The sequence below is a fragment of the Hippocampus zosterae genome, chromosome 15, assembly GCF_025434085.1.
Source record: "Hippocampus zosterae strain Florida chromosome 15, ASM2543408v3, whole genome shotgun sequence".
Taxonomy (NCBI): Eukaryota; Metazoa; Chordata; class Actinopteri; order Syngnathiformes; family Syngnathidae; genus Hippocampus; species Hippocampus zosterae.
In genome coordinates this window covers 1,768,328-1,781,682 of record NC_067465.1, presented here as the reverse complement: position 1 = coordinate 1,781,682, position 13,355 = coordinate 1,768,328, and the positions used below count along the sequence as shown (strand labels likewise).

Here is a 13,355-nt window from a genome sequence, read left to right as displayed (position 1 = left end):
GCAAATGGCAGCGGCCTCAAAAGTACGTTCGAGACAGACAGCAACTCTGCCGGCGTTCAGGATTCAAGTTATGGCTAAACACTCTGAGATCGCCACAATGGCACTGTTGCCATTTCCGACATGCTACCTGTGTGAGGCGGGGGTTTTGTGCAACAACGGCGACTAAAACAAAATGACGAAATAGACTCGACATGAAGCACACACTTCCGGTGTTATTGTCTCCGGAGCGCCCGCACTGATTCAGCATTGTGGTGAGTTGAGATTTTCATGCACTTTGAATTTGTGTTGCATCGTATTTTGAAGGCATTAAGACCGTAGCGATCAGAGTGTTTGGACGCTCCTCGTGTTTATCTCGACCCCCCCGCCCTCCCAGTGTTCATGCAGCTCTTGGCATATTATTTTGTAGTGTTTATCCGCCACACCTTAAATGCCAGTCCGTGAAAATATTGTCTGACATAAAGCGGTCCGTGGGGCAAAAAAGGTTGGGGACCCCTTGGTTTAGAACATGTTGGGTGTTGCAACACGTTTTTGTTTATTTTCGTGAGGCAGTCATCTTGAGAGAATGTATACCTGGAGAAGCCTTGACTTTTGCGCAGTCTAGTTTTTCTTCTTTTTGCTGTTGCTCTGTCCTTTGGGAACGGGTTTCATGAAATAAGCGGGGCTGTAGTGGCAGCGCAGAGCCAGCAGAGCGGGCACGACAGCAAGCAGTACATTGAAGGTGAGAACGGTCCACAATTTGTCTGCTGGGACTCGGTATGTGAAGGGGGTGCGGGAGTGTAGAGATGCGCCGATGTGGCACCACTGGGCCTGGATGCATGGGGAGGGATGGAGAGTGAGGGGGGAGATGGACAGAGAAAAAGAGAGGAGGCTTTTGTTCTAAAAATAAAACATGGGGAAATTTACTCATACAACATTTAAAAACATGACAAGCACACTTTACCTGGGCGGTGGCTCCAGCAAAGACGAGAGTCCAGTCTAGCATCCAGCTGCAGCCTGGTCTTATCAGACCATAGAGGAGGAGGCTCATCAGGGGCACGGCATAGAACAAATAGACCAGCATCTATTGGAGATACAGAACATCTTTGATCAAATATTCTGCGTACCCCAAAAGAGCTTTAAGAATTTGTAAAGTGAATACAATGAATTAGGGAATGACGACCATCTGGTAAAGTGACACAGCAGAGAGAAATTGCCAAGTACTCTCTTTCAAATGAGGCTTCAAAATTAAGCCCTTGTCTAAATGAGTGAAACCACGCACCGCTGAAAAATGGATGCTACTTTATCTCGGATCTTTCTTAAGTCCCCACAAGTTTGAGCCATGAAAATGTATACGATTAAAGCCTCTGGAAGCTGGAATATATCGGTCCAGGTCGTGGTGGAGCATTTCCACAGTGCAATGAGAAGCGCTAGCCGCCAGCTACCAGCTCCTTTTGTTTGGGATGTAAATTCTAAGATTGGGATTTAAATAATGATATGGACCTGTTCTACAATTTGCGGCTTCCAGGAAAGATGCTTCTACAACACCGCAGCTTTTGTAGAAGTGAGACAGTCGTATACATTTATTCTCCCGCTGACTCACCATCACTCTGGGGAAGCCCACCGGATCTTTAAGATAAGGTTCAAACTGATAAATGTATCTGAAAGAGAAATCCAAAGGACAGTCCAGCACCACCTGAAGAACAGCAAGGAGAAAGTTTTAGTTTTTACACAGATTATCGGCTTTTTAAAAAAATGTATTTATTTTTTTAACCGGTCTACTCACAAAGCCTCTAAAAACACAGCCGGCCACACCTCCCAGGAGCAACACGGCAAACGGCAGGTCAAGAGGACGAGATAACAGACCTTTCTTTTGCTCGGCCATGATCTAGTCAACACAGACGGTTTCAAAGTGATGTCATCATTGAACGTGAGAAGAAAATGATGGATTAAGTAAAATGCTCTTCTGAAACTTGCTAACATTACATTTGGCTGTCTCAGAAGAAACCGTTGCCATGACTTTACTTACCTTGTCTGCTGTGACGATAGGCATCACTCTGGGCCTGCTAAAAAGGATGGAAGCCGCCCAGAAAGGTGCTAAAAAGAAGGGAACATTTCGCCAAAAAGCTGGATAGATGTTAGATCCGTGTTTACCTAAAAAAGATGGAAAGAAGAACTTGGTCGAGGACAAATTAGTGAACAATAAGATTCTGCTTCCATCCCTCAGGGTTGAGCAACTATATACTTTTTGCAGTCGACAATATCTCCAACACCCGGTAGAAAGATTCCCGGAAGAGTGATACGCTTTACATCCAGATGTCCCGAAAATGTTCATTCATATCATTTATGTTCTTATGAACGCACCTACAACCACTCCCGGGATGTGAACAAGTTGCTGCATGATGGAGGACCCCACCCAAAGCAGTGTAAGGCTGCGGTAAGATTTCCTGCAAGGACCAAAATAACTTAAAATCCTCTCATAAAATAGATCATCCAGAAAGAGAAAAAAAAAGATCATGCTAGTAATGAATCCTCAATTTACCTTCTGAACATGCGATGGATGATGACTAGAAAGAGAATCAAGTGAACGACACCTTCCCAGTATGACATCATCACAGCATAGGCAGTACTCAGGTGAGGTTCGCCCTGCAGAGACGGACGGCAGCAAATTGTCATTTCAGCTTTAAATGAATCACAAATATGGATTTCGGCGCAGTACATGAAATGTTACCATTTTGAGGTAGAAGCCCATGAAGCCTGATATGAAGCCATCCTGCTCCAGGGCACTCGTCAGACCCACCAGACAAGTAAAAGAAAACTCTGCAAACACTGCACACGCAACAAAAGTGGCACAACTGTAAATAAAATAAAATAAAAGCAACTCGCCCACCTTTAATTTAACAGTAAACGTCACGGCTGGTCAGTCCCTACCATAAAATAAAGGATCCACTGTCTTTTTATGTGGCGAGGTTAAGAAGAGTAGGAGAAGAAGAACAGATCCCAGGATGGCCACACCGATTCCCAGGATGGGCAGAGGCCTGAAGCAAGAAATGATGGATGGGGCGGGGGGCTCATCAACTTCATGCCATCATCGAGTTTGATGAGCACTCTCTGATTTGTAGGAGTGATTACAAAACAATGATGAACTCTGACTAACCGGCGACTCCACAATAACCTTGATAGAAACGCATCCCAGACCAAGAAACTCATTGGAAGTCTGAGCACCTCCACTCTTTCCAGCAGAAGGGGGAGGACATTGCGAAAGAGGTTTAAGCTCCTGAGAGTACACATCTCAGTCATCCGAAATGGGGAAGCAAGCAACTTTTACTTCTTTGGAAAGTAAAAACAGGCTCCCCCAATCTCCTGCTGTTTTTTATTTTGTATTATTATTATTTTTTTTTTTGGAAACAGGAAAACATTTTTAACCTTGCACAGTGTGGTTCTCCAGTTGCGGTGCAGAGAACAGGGTTAGGGTTAGGGGCCTATACTGGCCAAAGAAATGCTAGAAAAATCCGCTCATGGACATTCCCTTTTCTTACAGATGTTCTTATATATTATGACTTCTTCTTCTTCCTCATGTCCTAGAGATCATACCACCCCAATTTGCAATTACTTTCTGTGTGTAATTTACCTTGAAAGAGTGCCACATTTCAGAATCAATATCTAGCAACATGACACAAAAAAGAAAAGAAAACCACACACCAGCATCATATTCCCCAAAGATGCTTACTATTAAATCTATTCATGAGTGCGGTTCACAATGGACATGTTTCTGTTAGTCAAACTTGAATGCAAAGTTTTTGTTCGGACCAATCATAGAGAGTATTAAAAAATGACCTGCTTGGTTGGTCCCGTGAGGACAATTTTTAAAATCGGATCGGTTGAACAATCAGTCCCATTGCAATTTCATAGAACAAACACTTCTGATAGTGCTCGTTTAAGTTTCAAATGACGCTTGAACAGATAATAGACTCCGTGCCCTCATACAACACAAAACGGAGAGTGAAACGAACAAACTTACTCATGGAGTGCAGGGACATTGTTCATGGTGTACAAGACTGCAGGAGCGAGCAGGGAGAGGCCCAAAACGCACATTTCCTCGGGAAGCCTCATGGTCCAACGCTCAGCTGTTGCTCTTTGGAGACAGGAGAGAGAGCCCCGACCAAAATAGGCCCCAGGTGCTAATTTAACGTCGCAAAGAAACGGGTGGACACATACTACTACTACTCGGTCTACTCTCCTTTTGTGATGAATCAACACTAGTGCCTGTCCAGTCTCCACCTTCCCAAGCAGGGCTCAAAGTCCAGCTCCGCTGGTAGAGGCTCAAATTGAATTATGTGTTTATTCAGGAGCGTCGGAAAGGCACATTACGACACTAAAATGTGTCCCTTTTTACATGAAAGTGTTTGTCATTTGTGGGGATTGGGGATTGTTTTTTTTTCTCCTCACACTTGAAGTAACTTGTGGCCATTTTCTCTTTCGTACCCTGTGTCGATGGTGTAATTCGGCCAACACTGACATCTAGTGGGCATAGTTGTTCATGTCAACTCTTGTCGTTCTCAATCTTTTTACACATACAAAAAAAAAACTTTGTGTTCAAGTACGGGGGTGTCTTGAGATATGATTTAAATGTGTTCCGTAGCTCAAATTATCCTTCCCATTTAAATAAATGGTTTTGCCATTAATCCGTTCCAGCATCCCCCTCCGCCCCCCTAAAAATATGAACTAAAAATGTTGTAATGCGTACTTTATTGCGGGGGTTAGGGGGAATGAATCCATAATTATGTTTTACAGAAACATGCAATGTTTATTAATAAATACAAATTTAAAGTATTAAACAAAACACAAGCCATTGTTGATACAAACAACGGCCAATATTAAACCAGTCAAAATCTTTTTTTTATTCGGTAGTGTGTCCAAATATTTGATATGTGGGCTACTGGCACCATCTCATGCAGCGTGATATTGGGTCCTTTCTGTTCCTTCTGTACATTTCCAGAAGTGAAGTGAATTTGTTCGATTCCTTAGGGAGCCATCTGTCGCGTTTGCCGTAAGATTAACAATCTCCCTGTAGGATCTTTCCATTCTTGATTAAGATTGTGGATTACATACATGAATAAGTTCTTAAAAGAAAATATTCCCTTTGTTCAATCCACACCACATTTTTCTTTCACGTGAGGATGCGCGTGCATTATGCAACATCTTCGGCATAAACATTTCCTAATGCAATTTATCTTCTGCAACAAAGCGGCTGAAGGGGGATTACTCTCGTGTTGCCACAGAAACTTCATGGCCAGTGAGAGTGGAGAGGGGAGGAGTGCCCGAGTATAGAGACAAGATAGTCGCGCCTTGACCCCCCTCCCCAGTCAAAGCACACACACATTCATTTCTGAGGTGTGCTCATTTTTGCGTGCGTTCCATCATGCTGCATCCCCTAATAATCGGCATCATGACCGTCAACACCTCTCTCACCGTCGTCTACTGGACCTTCCTCTTGGGCGACTTCTACTTCAAGTGGATGATGGAGCCCGAGGACAAGCCCAAGAAGGTGGTCACCCCCGCCTGAGGGTCCGAAATGAGCCCACCTGAGCTAAAGTGTTGTTTGCGTCTAGGACAATAGGCAGCTTTTAGAGATTTTCTTTTGGGGATTATTATTATTTTTTTTTCTGGAGAATATTCCAGATTCACAGTGAGAAGAAGGAGTCAATGAAACAGGTATGTTCTCATAAAAAACTCTAAAATCGCATTTAATCGCTATTATGTTGAAATAAAATGATGAGCTGACAGTGTAATCTGGACACACTTAAAACCTTTTGCGGATGCACAAAACGGGCTTAGAAAAGGTGGACTCGGATGTTTCCAAACATTTTTCATTTCGTTATTGTCCGGAAAAGAAAATTCCAGACTTTCAATCTTGAAGGCACCATAATGCAGCACGGCTCCCGCAGAGAGTTTTACAATACTTTTCGGAGACGTGTCCAAGACAGTTTTTAGATGCGTTATGAAGCTGTTTCAATACCTTAACTTCATTTGTATTTTGCGGAAAAATAACAGACGAGGCGGGGAAAGATCAATAGTATTTTTTTTTTTAAATTGAGCATATGTGACCACGCAAGGTTGTGTATTTGTGTGGCCTAGCATGATTTCTAAGTCAAGTTTGAGAATTTCAAGACAGACTGTACAGTAAGTACACAAGCAACCTGCTAATATGCTGACATGATTAAAAGGAAGCTGTGCGGTGATGACATGTGAAGAAAATCCTAATCGAGGATTACAAAGGGAGCACCTTGACTGCGCCGCCGCCCGGACTCTTGCAATAGACATTTCGAGGCGACGTGGCTTTTTCCATCTCTCTCAACATGAGCCACGAATACTTTTGTGGTCTGCACCCGGTGTCCTGGTTCATTCTCTTGGCAAACGTCGCCGTCATCATCCTGGAATGGAAGTTTGTCATCTCTCGCTTTGTCCAAATTAACATGCCGCGGACAGAAAACAAGACGCAGCCCTAAAGGAAGAAATGCGGTGGACTTCGGGATCATAGCTCGTGTTTACACTTGTAGATAGAAGGAATGACGGTGCGTTTTGTGCTGACTTGTGACAGAGGCGTCGCTTAAGGTGGGGGGTGACGGTAACTTTTTGTTTCTTCTTTGTGGTCCTTTTTCAGATGCGCCGGACGTCCACTAATTTAGAAAACCTTTTCTTGAGGAAAAGCTCGACAAATCTTGATTTCCAGGTGAGGGGTCTTCATTTTAAGCATTGTCATTGCAATTTTTCTGAACTCACGTTGGCATTTGGATCAGAATTTGTTCCCTTTTTTTTTTTTACCGTTTTAAAGCATCTGCTTCAGGATAATGGATACACTTATGATTGGGTCTATATTTTATTTTAAATGTTACAATGCAGTTTTAATATAGATCCATCAATGAATTTAAGATTGTATGTGGGAGGTGCAAGAGTAGCAAGGCAAAACCCACACATGCACAGGGAGAACATGAAAGCTCCAGAATTGAAGGCTCCGGACTCCAGGTTCAAAACCTAAAACCCATGAGACCGAAACCATGACGACATGAAATGTGTTTCGTGGTGTTGATGAGATGACCCTCGTGAGGATAAAGCCATCTCATTTTCCATCTTGAGGTGATCATCCTGGCCTTTTGAAGGAATATCAGCTATGACCTTTATAACGTCAGATAACGTATGCAGTGACGAGTCTGTTTTAAATCCGGTCAGGTGCTCCTTTTCATGTATGCATCACACCGATGATGTGGTCATAAGCCTCTTTCATATCTCATATCTGTAACCCCACCAACGGATGGAATGCTGATATTGCTTAGCCGCACACTTCCGATCCTATTAACTCTGTCCTATATTTACCTCTTCCGCAGTCGCACGTTGAAGACAAAGCGAACTAAATTTCCCACTGCGCTGATTGGACAAGCAATGTCATGTGATCATCTGCAGCCAGTGATGGCGCAGGCGGGCATGTCATAATTAATCAACATGTAGAGTGTGCCAAAACTACATTTTGTCTCTTTTCCTTAAAAATGACCTGCTCTCGCATTCTCATCAGCCCGCGCTTTCGCTCATAAGAAATCATCATGCACAAAGCCTGACTGGACTTTTCGCGTTCAAAGACATCATCCGTTTGTTGAAAACGGCTCAACCGTGACCGTGTCCCCGAATGCCTCACGGGGGGGGGGGGGGAGCTCCGCCGTGGAATTCCCCACAGCTTTTGTGTTTGAACACCGTCGGCTCCTTCAGATGTCCACAGAGAATAATGAAGAAAGAGGACGGAGACCAGGAGGCCTATTTCTTGGACTACATCCCCCCCCCAGCAAGAGATGCCATAACCCTGCCACGCAATGTAGTCTTGGTCCTCGTTGGGGTGGTCTTGGTTCTAGTAGCCACATACGCCATAGTGGGACACCTGATCAGAGATCTCATGCATGACCTTGCAGGTAACTTGAGACAGAAAGCACCTGGCACCTCTTTGGTGCTTTGTCACCAAACCAGTGTTTGGACTCTGAACTGTCCCAAGGCCGCATTGAGATTTTGATTTGATATTGATTTTTTTTTTTTTTTTATCCTCCATCCAATCCTTTTTCATGCGTTGGTTTGCTTCAAAACAACAATCTTCCATCATCGTGAAGGTGAACCCAAGCAAGTGCATCATGGTTGAAATGTGAACTTCAACACACACACACACGTGACCGATTGTTTATTTTATCCGCTGTTCTTCCCCCTCAGACTGGATTCTCGGCCCCAAACAGGTGGAGGATGGTTGTGAGCCAGACGGAACAGCAATAGAAGATGAAAAGCAGCCGAGTGTGTGTGTGTGGTCATCCGACGGAGAGAGAGAGCAAATGAAAATGGAGGAAGAGAACGAAAGAAAGATGTTGCCATGTTGCCAGCATCCATCCAGCCCTCCTCCTCCTCCTCCCAGAAGCATCGTCCGTTCGTTCCGAGAAGATCCTCCCATGGCGTGCCGGTGAAATGCCCGCTTGAGCCCTGATGTCACCTCCCCTTTATGTCCATTGTCCAATCATAGCAATCTCTGCAGTGAAGTAAATGCGTTTGTCGTCTTCTTTGGCTGCATATAGCCGACTTCATTTGCAGATAATGAGCGCAAACCTTCCGTGATTACACTTCCATTATGAAATCCGTCCCTATTGTGAATAATTCTCCATTGCACCCCGATCACAAACGATGATGACATCGTAGGTGTGAAACTCAGGTCCTGGAGGGCCGCCGTCCTGCATGTTTTCCAAGTGTCCCTGTTGCAACGCACCTGATTCAGATCATCAGCAAGCTCTGCGCAAGCCTGACGTTGAACCTGTTCGTTTGAATCGGGTGTGTTGCAACAGGGAGACTTGGAATGTCAAGTCAAGTCAACCGTATTTCTCGAGCACTTTCAAACGGCCATCGCTGCATACAAAGTGCTGTACATGGAGCAATTTAACATGCACAATAAACAGTAAGACAAATCGGTAATAAAAGGCGGTAGAAAGCACCAAACGGTAAAATCAAGAACAAATTTAAGTCATGCTGAGTCGAATGCCAAAGAATACAAGTGAGCAACATGCAGGACAGTGGCCCTCCAGGACCTGAGTCTGACACCTATGCAACATGCACCCCCCCCCCAAAAAAAAAAAAAACGACGATGTGACATTGATATTGAATGAAAAAAAAAGACAACAAAAAGTTATACTGTATTGTATTCAATACAATTTCCTGGTCCTGTCATATGAAGCTCCCCCCCCCCCCCAGTAAACAACTTAACAATACAACTTGTCTCGTGTGCTCTCATTAATCCATTTTACCATCCTGCTTACGTGTAATAGCTGCACTGGTCAGCTACAGTCAGCTTATTGGTCAAGGCCTAAGGATTGCGCAACATCCGCATTATTCAACATTCGAGTGATGGATTGATAGATGTAGCGATTAGATATTCTATTATACCATTTATCAATACAGGTCGAGCCAATATTCTAAATCTGTAATTTTATATACCTTGAAGAATGCTACCAAGTACCACTTGAGTAGCCCACAAGTCTGTTCTAAAAATAGCTCACCGGCGACAGCTGCGCTTACAGTAAGCTTCACCAAAACTTCTTGTTGCAATTGTTTTTTAAAGCACACTTGCACCGATTGTAAATTTGGTAATAACAATATTCTAAAAATAAATAGGTGGCTCGCACGTCGGCTTCACAGTGCAGAGGTACCGGGTTCGATTCCAGTTCCGGCCTCCCTGTGTGGACTTTGCATGTTCTCCCCGGGCCTGCGTGGGTTTTCTCCGGGTACTCCGCTTTCCTCCCACATTCCAAAAACATGCGTGGCAGGCTGATTCAACATTCAAAATTGTCCCTAGGTGTGAATGTGAGCTCGGATGGTCTCTGTGTGCCCTGCGATTGGCTGGCAACCGGTTCAGGGTGTCCCCCGCCTACTCCCCCTTTGGGCGGCTGGGATAGGCTCCAGCAACCCCCTGCGACCCCGAGTGGGGATAAAGCGGATCTGAAAATGGATGCATGGATGGATGTACACTATTTGAAACACAAAAAGTGAAACAGAAGCAACACGTTTGTTCCGTTTGCCTGAACGCACCGTGTCATCACGAAAAGGACCTGCTAACCTTGAATGCCTCAAGCTGCTCTAATCTCCTTCGATGAGCTTGGCTCAACATCGGACAGACACTGATTTGCTCAAGTGGGGGGGGGCGAGATTTCCTCTGATCTCTCACAGCATTTTGCCTGAAGATTTTTTTTCCCCCCCTCCTAAACTCTTTCAACACCACGATGAGATTTCCTCACTGAAGTCTTCGGAAACCTGCAAGAGCCATGGAAGTGCCTGCAGACAGTTTAAAGATCCGTTACAGAGAAGAGGACGGGACGGTGTTGTTTGAGAGCTACATACCCCCGTCCAGGGACGCCATTCACCTGCCCACCTATGTGCTCTATTTACTCATAGCCATATTCATCGTGCTCGGGGTTCTCTACGCCATCATCGGCCACCTCATCAAGGACCTCATACACGACTTTGCAGGTGTGTGGCTATGAATTATTCCCATTTTTTTAGTGAACCGTTGCTCATATTTTACATGAACATTTCACGGCACACCACCAAAACAACACTGTCACAAAAAGATAAGATAAGAAAACCTTTCTTGGTCTCGCAATGGAGAAATTCCTAATTCACAGCAGCAAAGTAATGAAAGGAAGAAGTAGAAGAACAAAATATAAGAGCTGCTGGAAAGGCAGCCACTCTCGCGGCGCCATTTTGAAGTCAAAATAACAAAAATAACACAACACATAGGACACAAAAGGAACGGTGTATGCCGTTTTTTTCGAAATGATGATGATGTCATCATAACTCACTAATTCGGTATTCCATGTAAAATTCTGTCTTTTCGCACAGCAAAAGTGTAATTTTTTTCCCCCTGTACATCAACACCTATTCGAATGAAAAGCAAGTCCAAAACTGAGTAGCATTGTGCCCATGCAGGTTCACCATCTCTTCGTGATGGGGCGACATAACTTGCAGATGTCGAACGTTATGTTTTCCAGACTGGCTTTTGGGGAGGCAGCCTGAAGAAGTGGTGGTCAACTATTGTGAAGCCAAAGACAAATTCGTGGCCGACTGGTGTCCAGAAACCACGCCAGAGCTGCAGGAGATGGCCCGAGCTGAGAACAGGATGGCCGAGAAGGATTTTATGAAGTCGCCGGCTATCTGGGTCATCTCCAAGGAGCCTCGGGAGAGCAAAACGGGGCCCCGTGTGGTCTTTGGGAAGAGGAGTTAATGTGCACTCAGAGACTCTAGCTCTATAATTTTAATGACGTGGCCGAGTTATGGAGGCGACTGATGATACTTTGGTCGTTGGAGGACCTCTAGCGGTTTTTATTGTAAGTGCAACTGGGAAAAAAATGCTTTAATGTTGCAATAAATGTCCCCTGCAGTGAAAAGTCAGAGCATTTTGCATTTTTAAGAATGTTGACAAACTACACGCTAACAACAACAACAACCTTGACTGTAACTCACTAGCCACACCGTTCATCATTTGCCACAATGTCACTCCAAGCGACATTGTGTTAACTGATTAGATTACTTAAAAGTATGATTTAATCACAATTCTCTCCCTAACTTCAATCACTGTCATAATCTTATTATCTTTGTCCCACTACTCAACCCGCCAACTCACCCCTCCAAACCCTGCACTCCACACTGCTATCAGACAGATTATATCATCGTCAGCCTCTGTAACTTTAAACCAGCAACAGCTGAGCGACACATTATCAAACTATAACGTGCACAACCTTTTGTAATCAATGTTCTCAAAACGGAAGATTTTTGAAATGATAAAATCCTGATTGGAAGACTTGATCATTCTTTTTGCCAATTATTACCTCCTTAGATGAGCAATTTGGCATTATATTATCCCCCACTATGTATATATTATATACATATTACATATTGTCCCCCCCCCCAAAAAAAAGAAATAGTGGCAGAGTATCAAGTGGTCTAACAATACTGCATCCGTATAAAAGCAATTGCCAATATCAAAATTTTACCTTAGGTTTGGGGGGTAGCGAAAGAGTGGCAAGGGGTGGCCATGACCACCACTGGCCACCACATAACTTCGCCCCTGCTTATGGCTTCCGAGTAAGACCTTAAGATAAATATCTAGGATATACATATAAATGTAAATATATAAACAAGGCTTTAAAAACCTTGGAACGATTGTTGCAGCTGAAATAGTTGTCAAAGTGCTAAATAAATGTATTATACGTACTGTATATATACACGCTTTGTCATAGAAAGACGACTGTGATTTAGTGGTAGAATCTATTTTTCACTACTACTGTAGTGCCACTTTTGGACTCAAAATGTTTTCAGGAATTTTGTCGCGACTGGAAACGCCACAGCCCCACGGTCCTTCTCCGTGTTCATAATGCTGCAGTCGACGAGCTTCTGTAGCAGAGTGCTCCCCCTTTTGTGTCACGTTTTCTGCTCCACGGAGGGCGCACACGCCTCCTCGTCCTCCACCTCCAGCCGAGCGAGCCGACACACTTCACTGTGCTCCTCACTCCTGCGAAAAGATGGCTCAAGAAGACGGTGTGCTTTAAAGGCGACATGGACGCCAATTGATCGAAAAGGAATTATTGTAACTGTATGGATCGGAGTTCATCGCCGATGTGGGGCGAGTGTGAGAGGTGAGGTGCTTTTTCTTTCCTAAGGGAAACGGTGGTGTTGGAAGGCAAGCCGGCACTCGGCTAATATTTATTTTAACCTCGTTTAGGGATACCTTTAGGTGTTCGGAAACATGATGAGTGCCACATTGCAAATGGTAATTTGAATTGAAAAAGCGGAGGCCCAGCAACCATTTGCATTTTCGTCATTTTTTTTAAATGTCATTTGAATATTAAAATTAGATGGCTGTTTTTTTTTAATTGGTGACCTGTTTCGATTAATATGCAACTAAGCAGCAAAACAAGTAACGGGAAAAAACAACAACACAACTGTCACGAGAGATACAATAGAAATTCCACGATGCTAACAAAACAGGAACCGGTGCTGTTTAACATGTCAAATTCTTACCACGCTGCAGTGTGGCACATTAGGAAAAAAAAACAATAGTGTCGTTTCATTGTGATTGTCTGGCTCAAGCACAACAATGCGGGATTTGAACAACTAGTCTGCTCATGTGGTGAACTTTTAAGCTGTGGTATGCTGCAACTGTCTTGTCGTTTTCAGCTGTTTTGAGGAATGTGCCATGTATGGCTCGGCACAAGTGCGTTTGGGAGCTTTCGGCCTGCGTGTGTGGTATGCCAGGATAGTTCGACTTTAATGTAGGTGTATTTTTAGCACCATGCTAGCATGCTAGTTAG

The 13,355-nt window shown here is 44.0% G+C and overlaps 2 protein-coding genes and 1 long non-coding RNA gene across 3 annotated transcripts; 2 read left to right on the top strand and 1 right to left on the bottom strand.

The window, feature by feature from the left end:
* Positions 1-523: 523 nt before the first annotated feature.
* On the bottom strand, positions 524-4,311 carry LOC127616094 (transmembrane 6 superfamily member 2-like). The gene is made up of 10 exons (XM_052087506.1): positions 3,998-4,311; positions 2,908-3,014; positions 2,708-2,805; positions 2,519-2,622; positions 2,341-2,423; positions 2,006-2,130; positions 1,763-1,864; positions 1,580-1,672; positions 941-1,060; positions 524-807 (listed from the first exon to the last, which is right to left on the bottom strand). The coding sequence occupies exons 1-10, from the start codon at positions 4,087-4,089 to the stop codon at positions 598-600; spliced, it is 1,134 nt and encodes a 377-aa protein (XP_051943466.1). The 5' UTR covers positions 4,090-4,311; the 3' UTR covers positions 524-597.
* Positions 4,312-5,300: 989 nt separating this feature from the next.
* On the top strand, positions 5,301-9,263 carry LOC127616091 (uncharacterized). The gene is made up of 3 exons (XR_007967035.1): positions 5,301-5,691; positions 6,641-6,709; positions 8,224-9,263. It is a non-coding gene; the product is annotated as an uncharacterized LOC127616091 (long non-coding RNA).
* A 792-nt stretch (positions 9,264-10,055) lies between these two features.
* On the top strand, positions 10,056-11,864 carry LOC127616090 (uncharacterized). Its single transcript, XM_052087504.1, has 2 exons — positions 10,056-10,515; positions 11,037-11,864. Exons 1-2 carry the CDS (start codon positions 10,311-10,313, stop codon positions 11,267-11,269), a joined length of 438 nt encoding a protein of 145 aa, XP_051943464.1. The 5' UTR covers positions 10,056-10,310; the 3' UTR covers positions 11,270-11,864.
* Positions 11,865-13,355: the final 1,491 nt, after the last annotated feature.

What these genes read in the sequence shown, in the direction of transcription:
- LOC127616094 (XM_052087506.1), bottom strand. Translation starts at nt 4,089, where the DNA reads ATGAGGCTTCCCGAGGAAATGTGCGTTTTGGGCCTCTCCCTGCTCGCT. An exon ending in AGTGGATCCTTTATTTTATG is followed by an intron (nt 2,806 to 2,907) that starts GTAGGGACTGAC and finishes TTGCGTGTGCAG; the next exon opens with TGTTTGCAGAGTTTTCTTTT. An exon ending in GCTGTGTTTTTAGAGGCTTT is followed by an intron (nt 1,673 to 1,762) that starts GTGAGTAGACCG and finishes GCTGTTCTTCAG; the next exon opens with GTGGTGCTGGACTGTCCTTT.
- LOC127616090 (XM_052087504.1), top strand. Translation starts at nt 10,311, where the DNA reads ATGGAAGTGCCTGCAGACAGTTTAAAGATCCGTTACAGAGAAGAGGAC. An exon ending in CCTCATACACGACTTTGCAG is followed by an intron (nt 10,516 to 11,036) that starts GTGTGTGGCTAT and finishes TATGTTTTCCAG; the next exon opens with ACTGGCTTTTGGGGAGGCAG.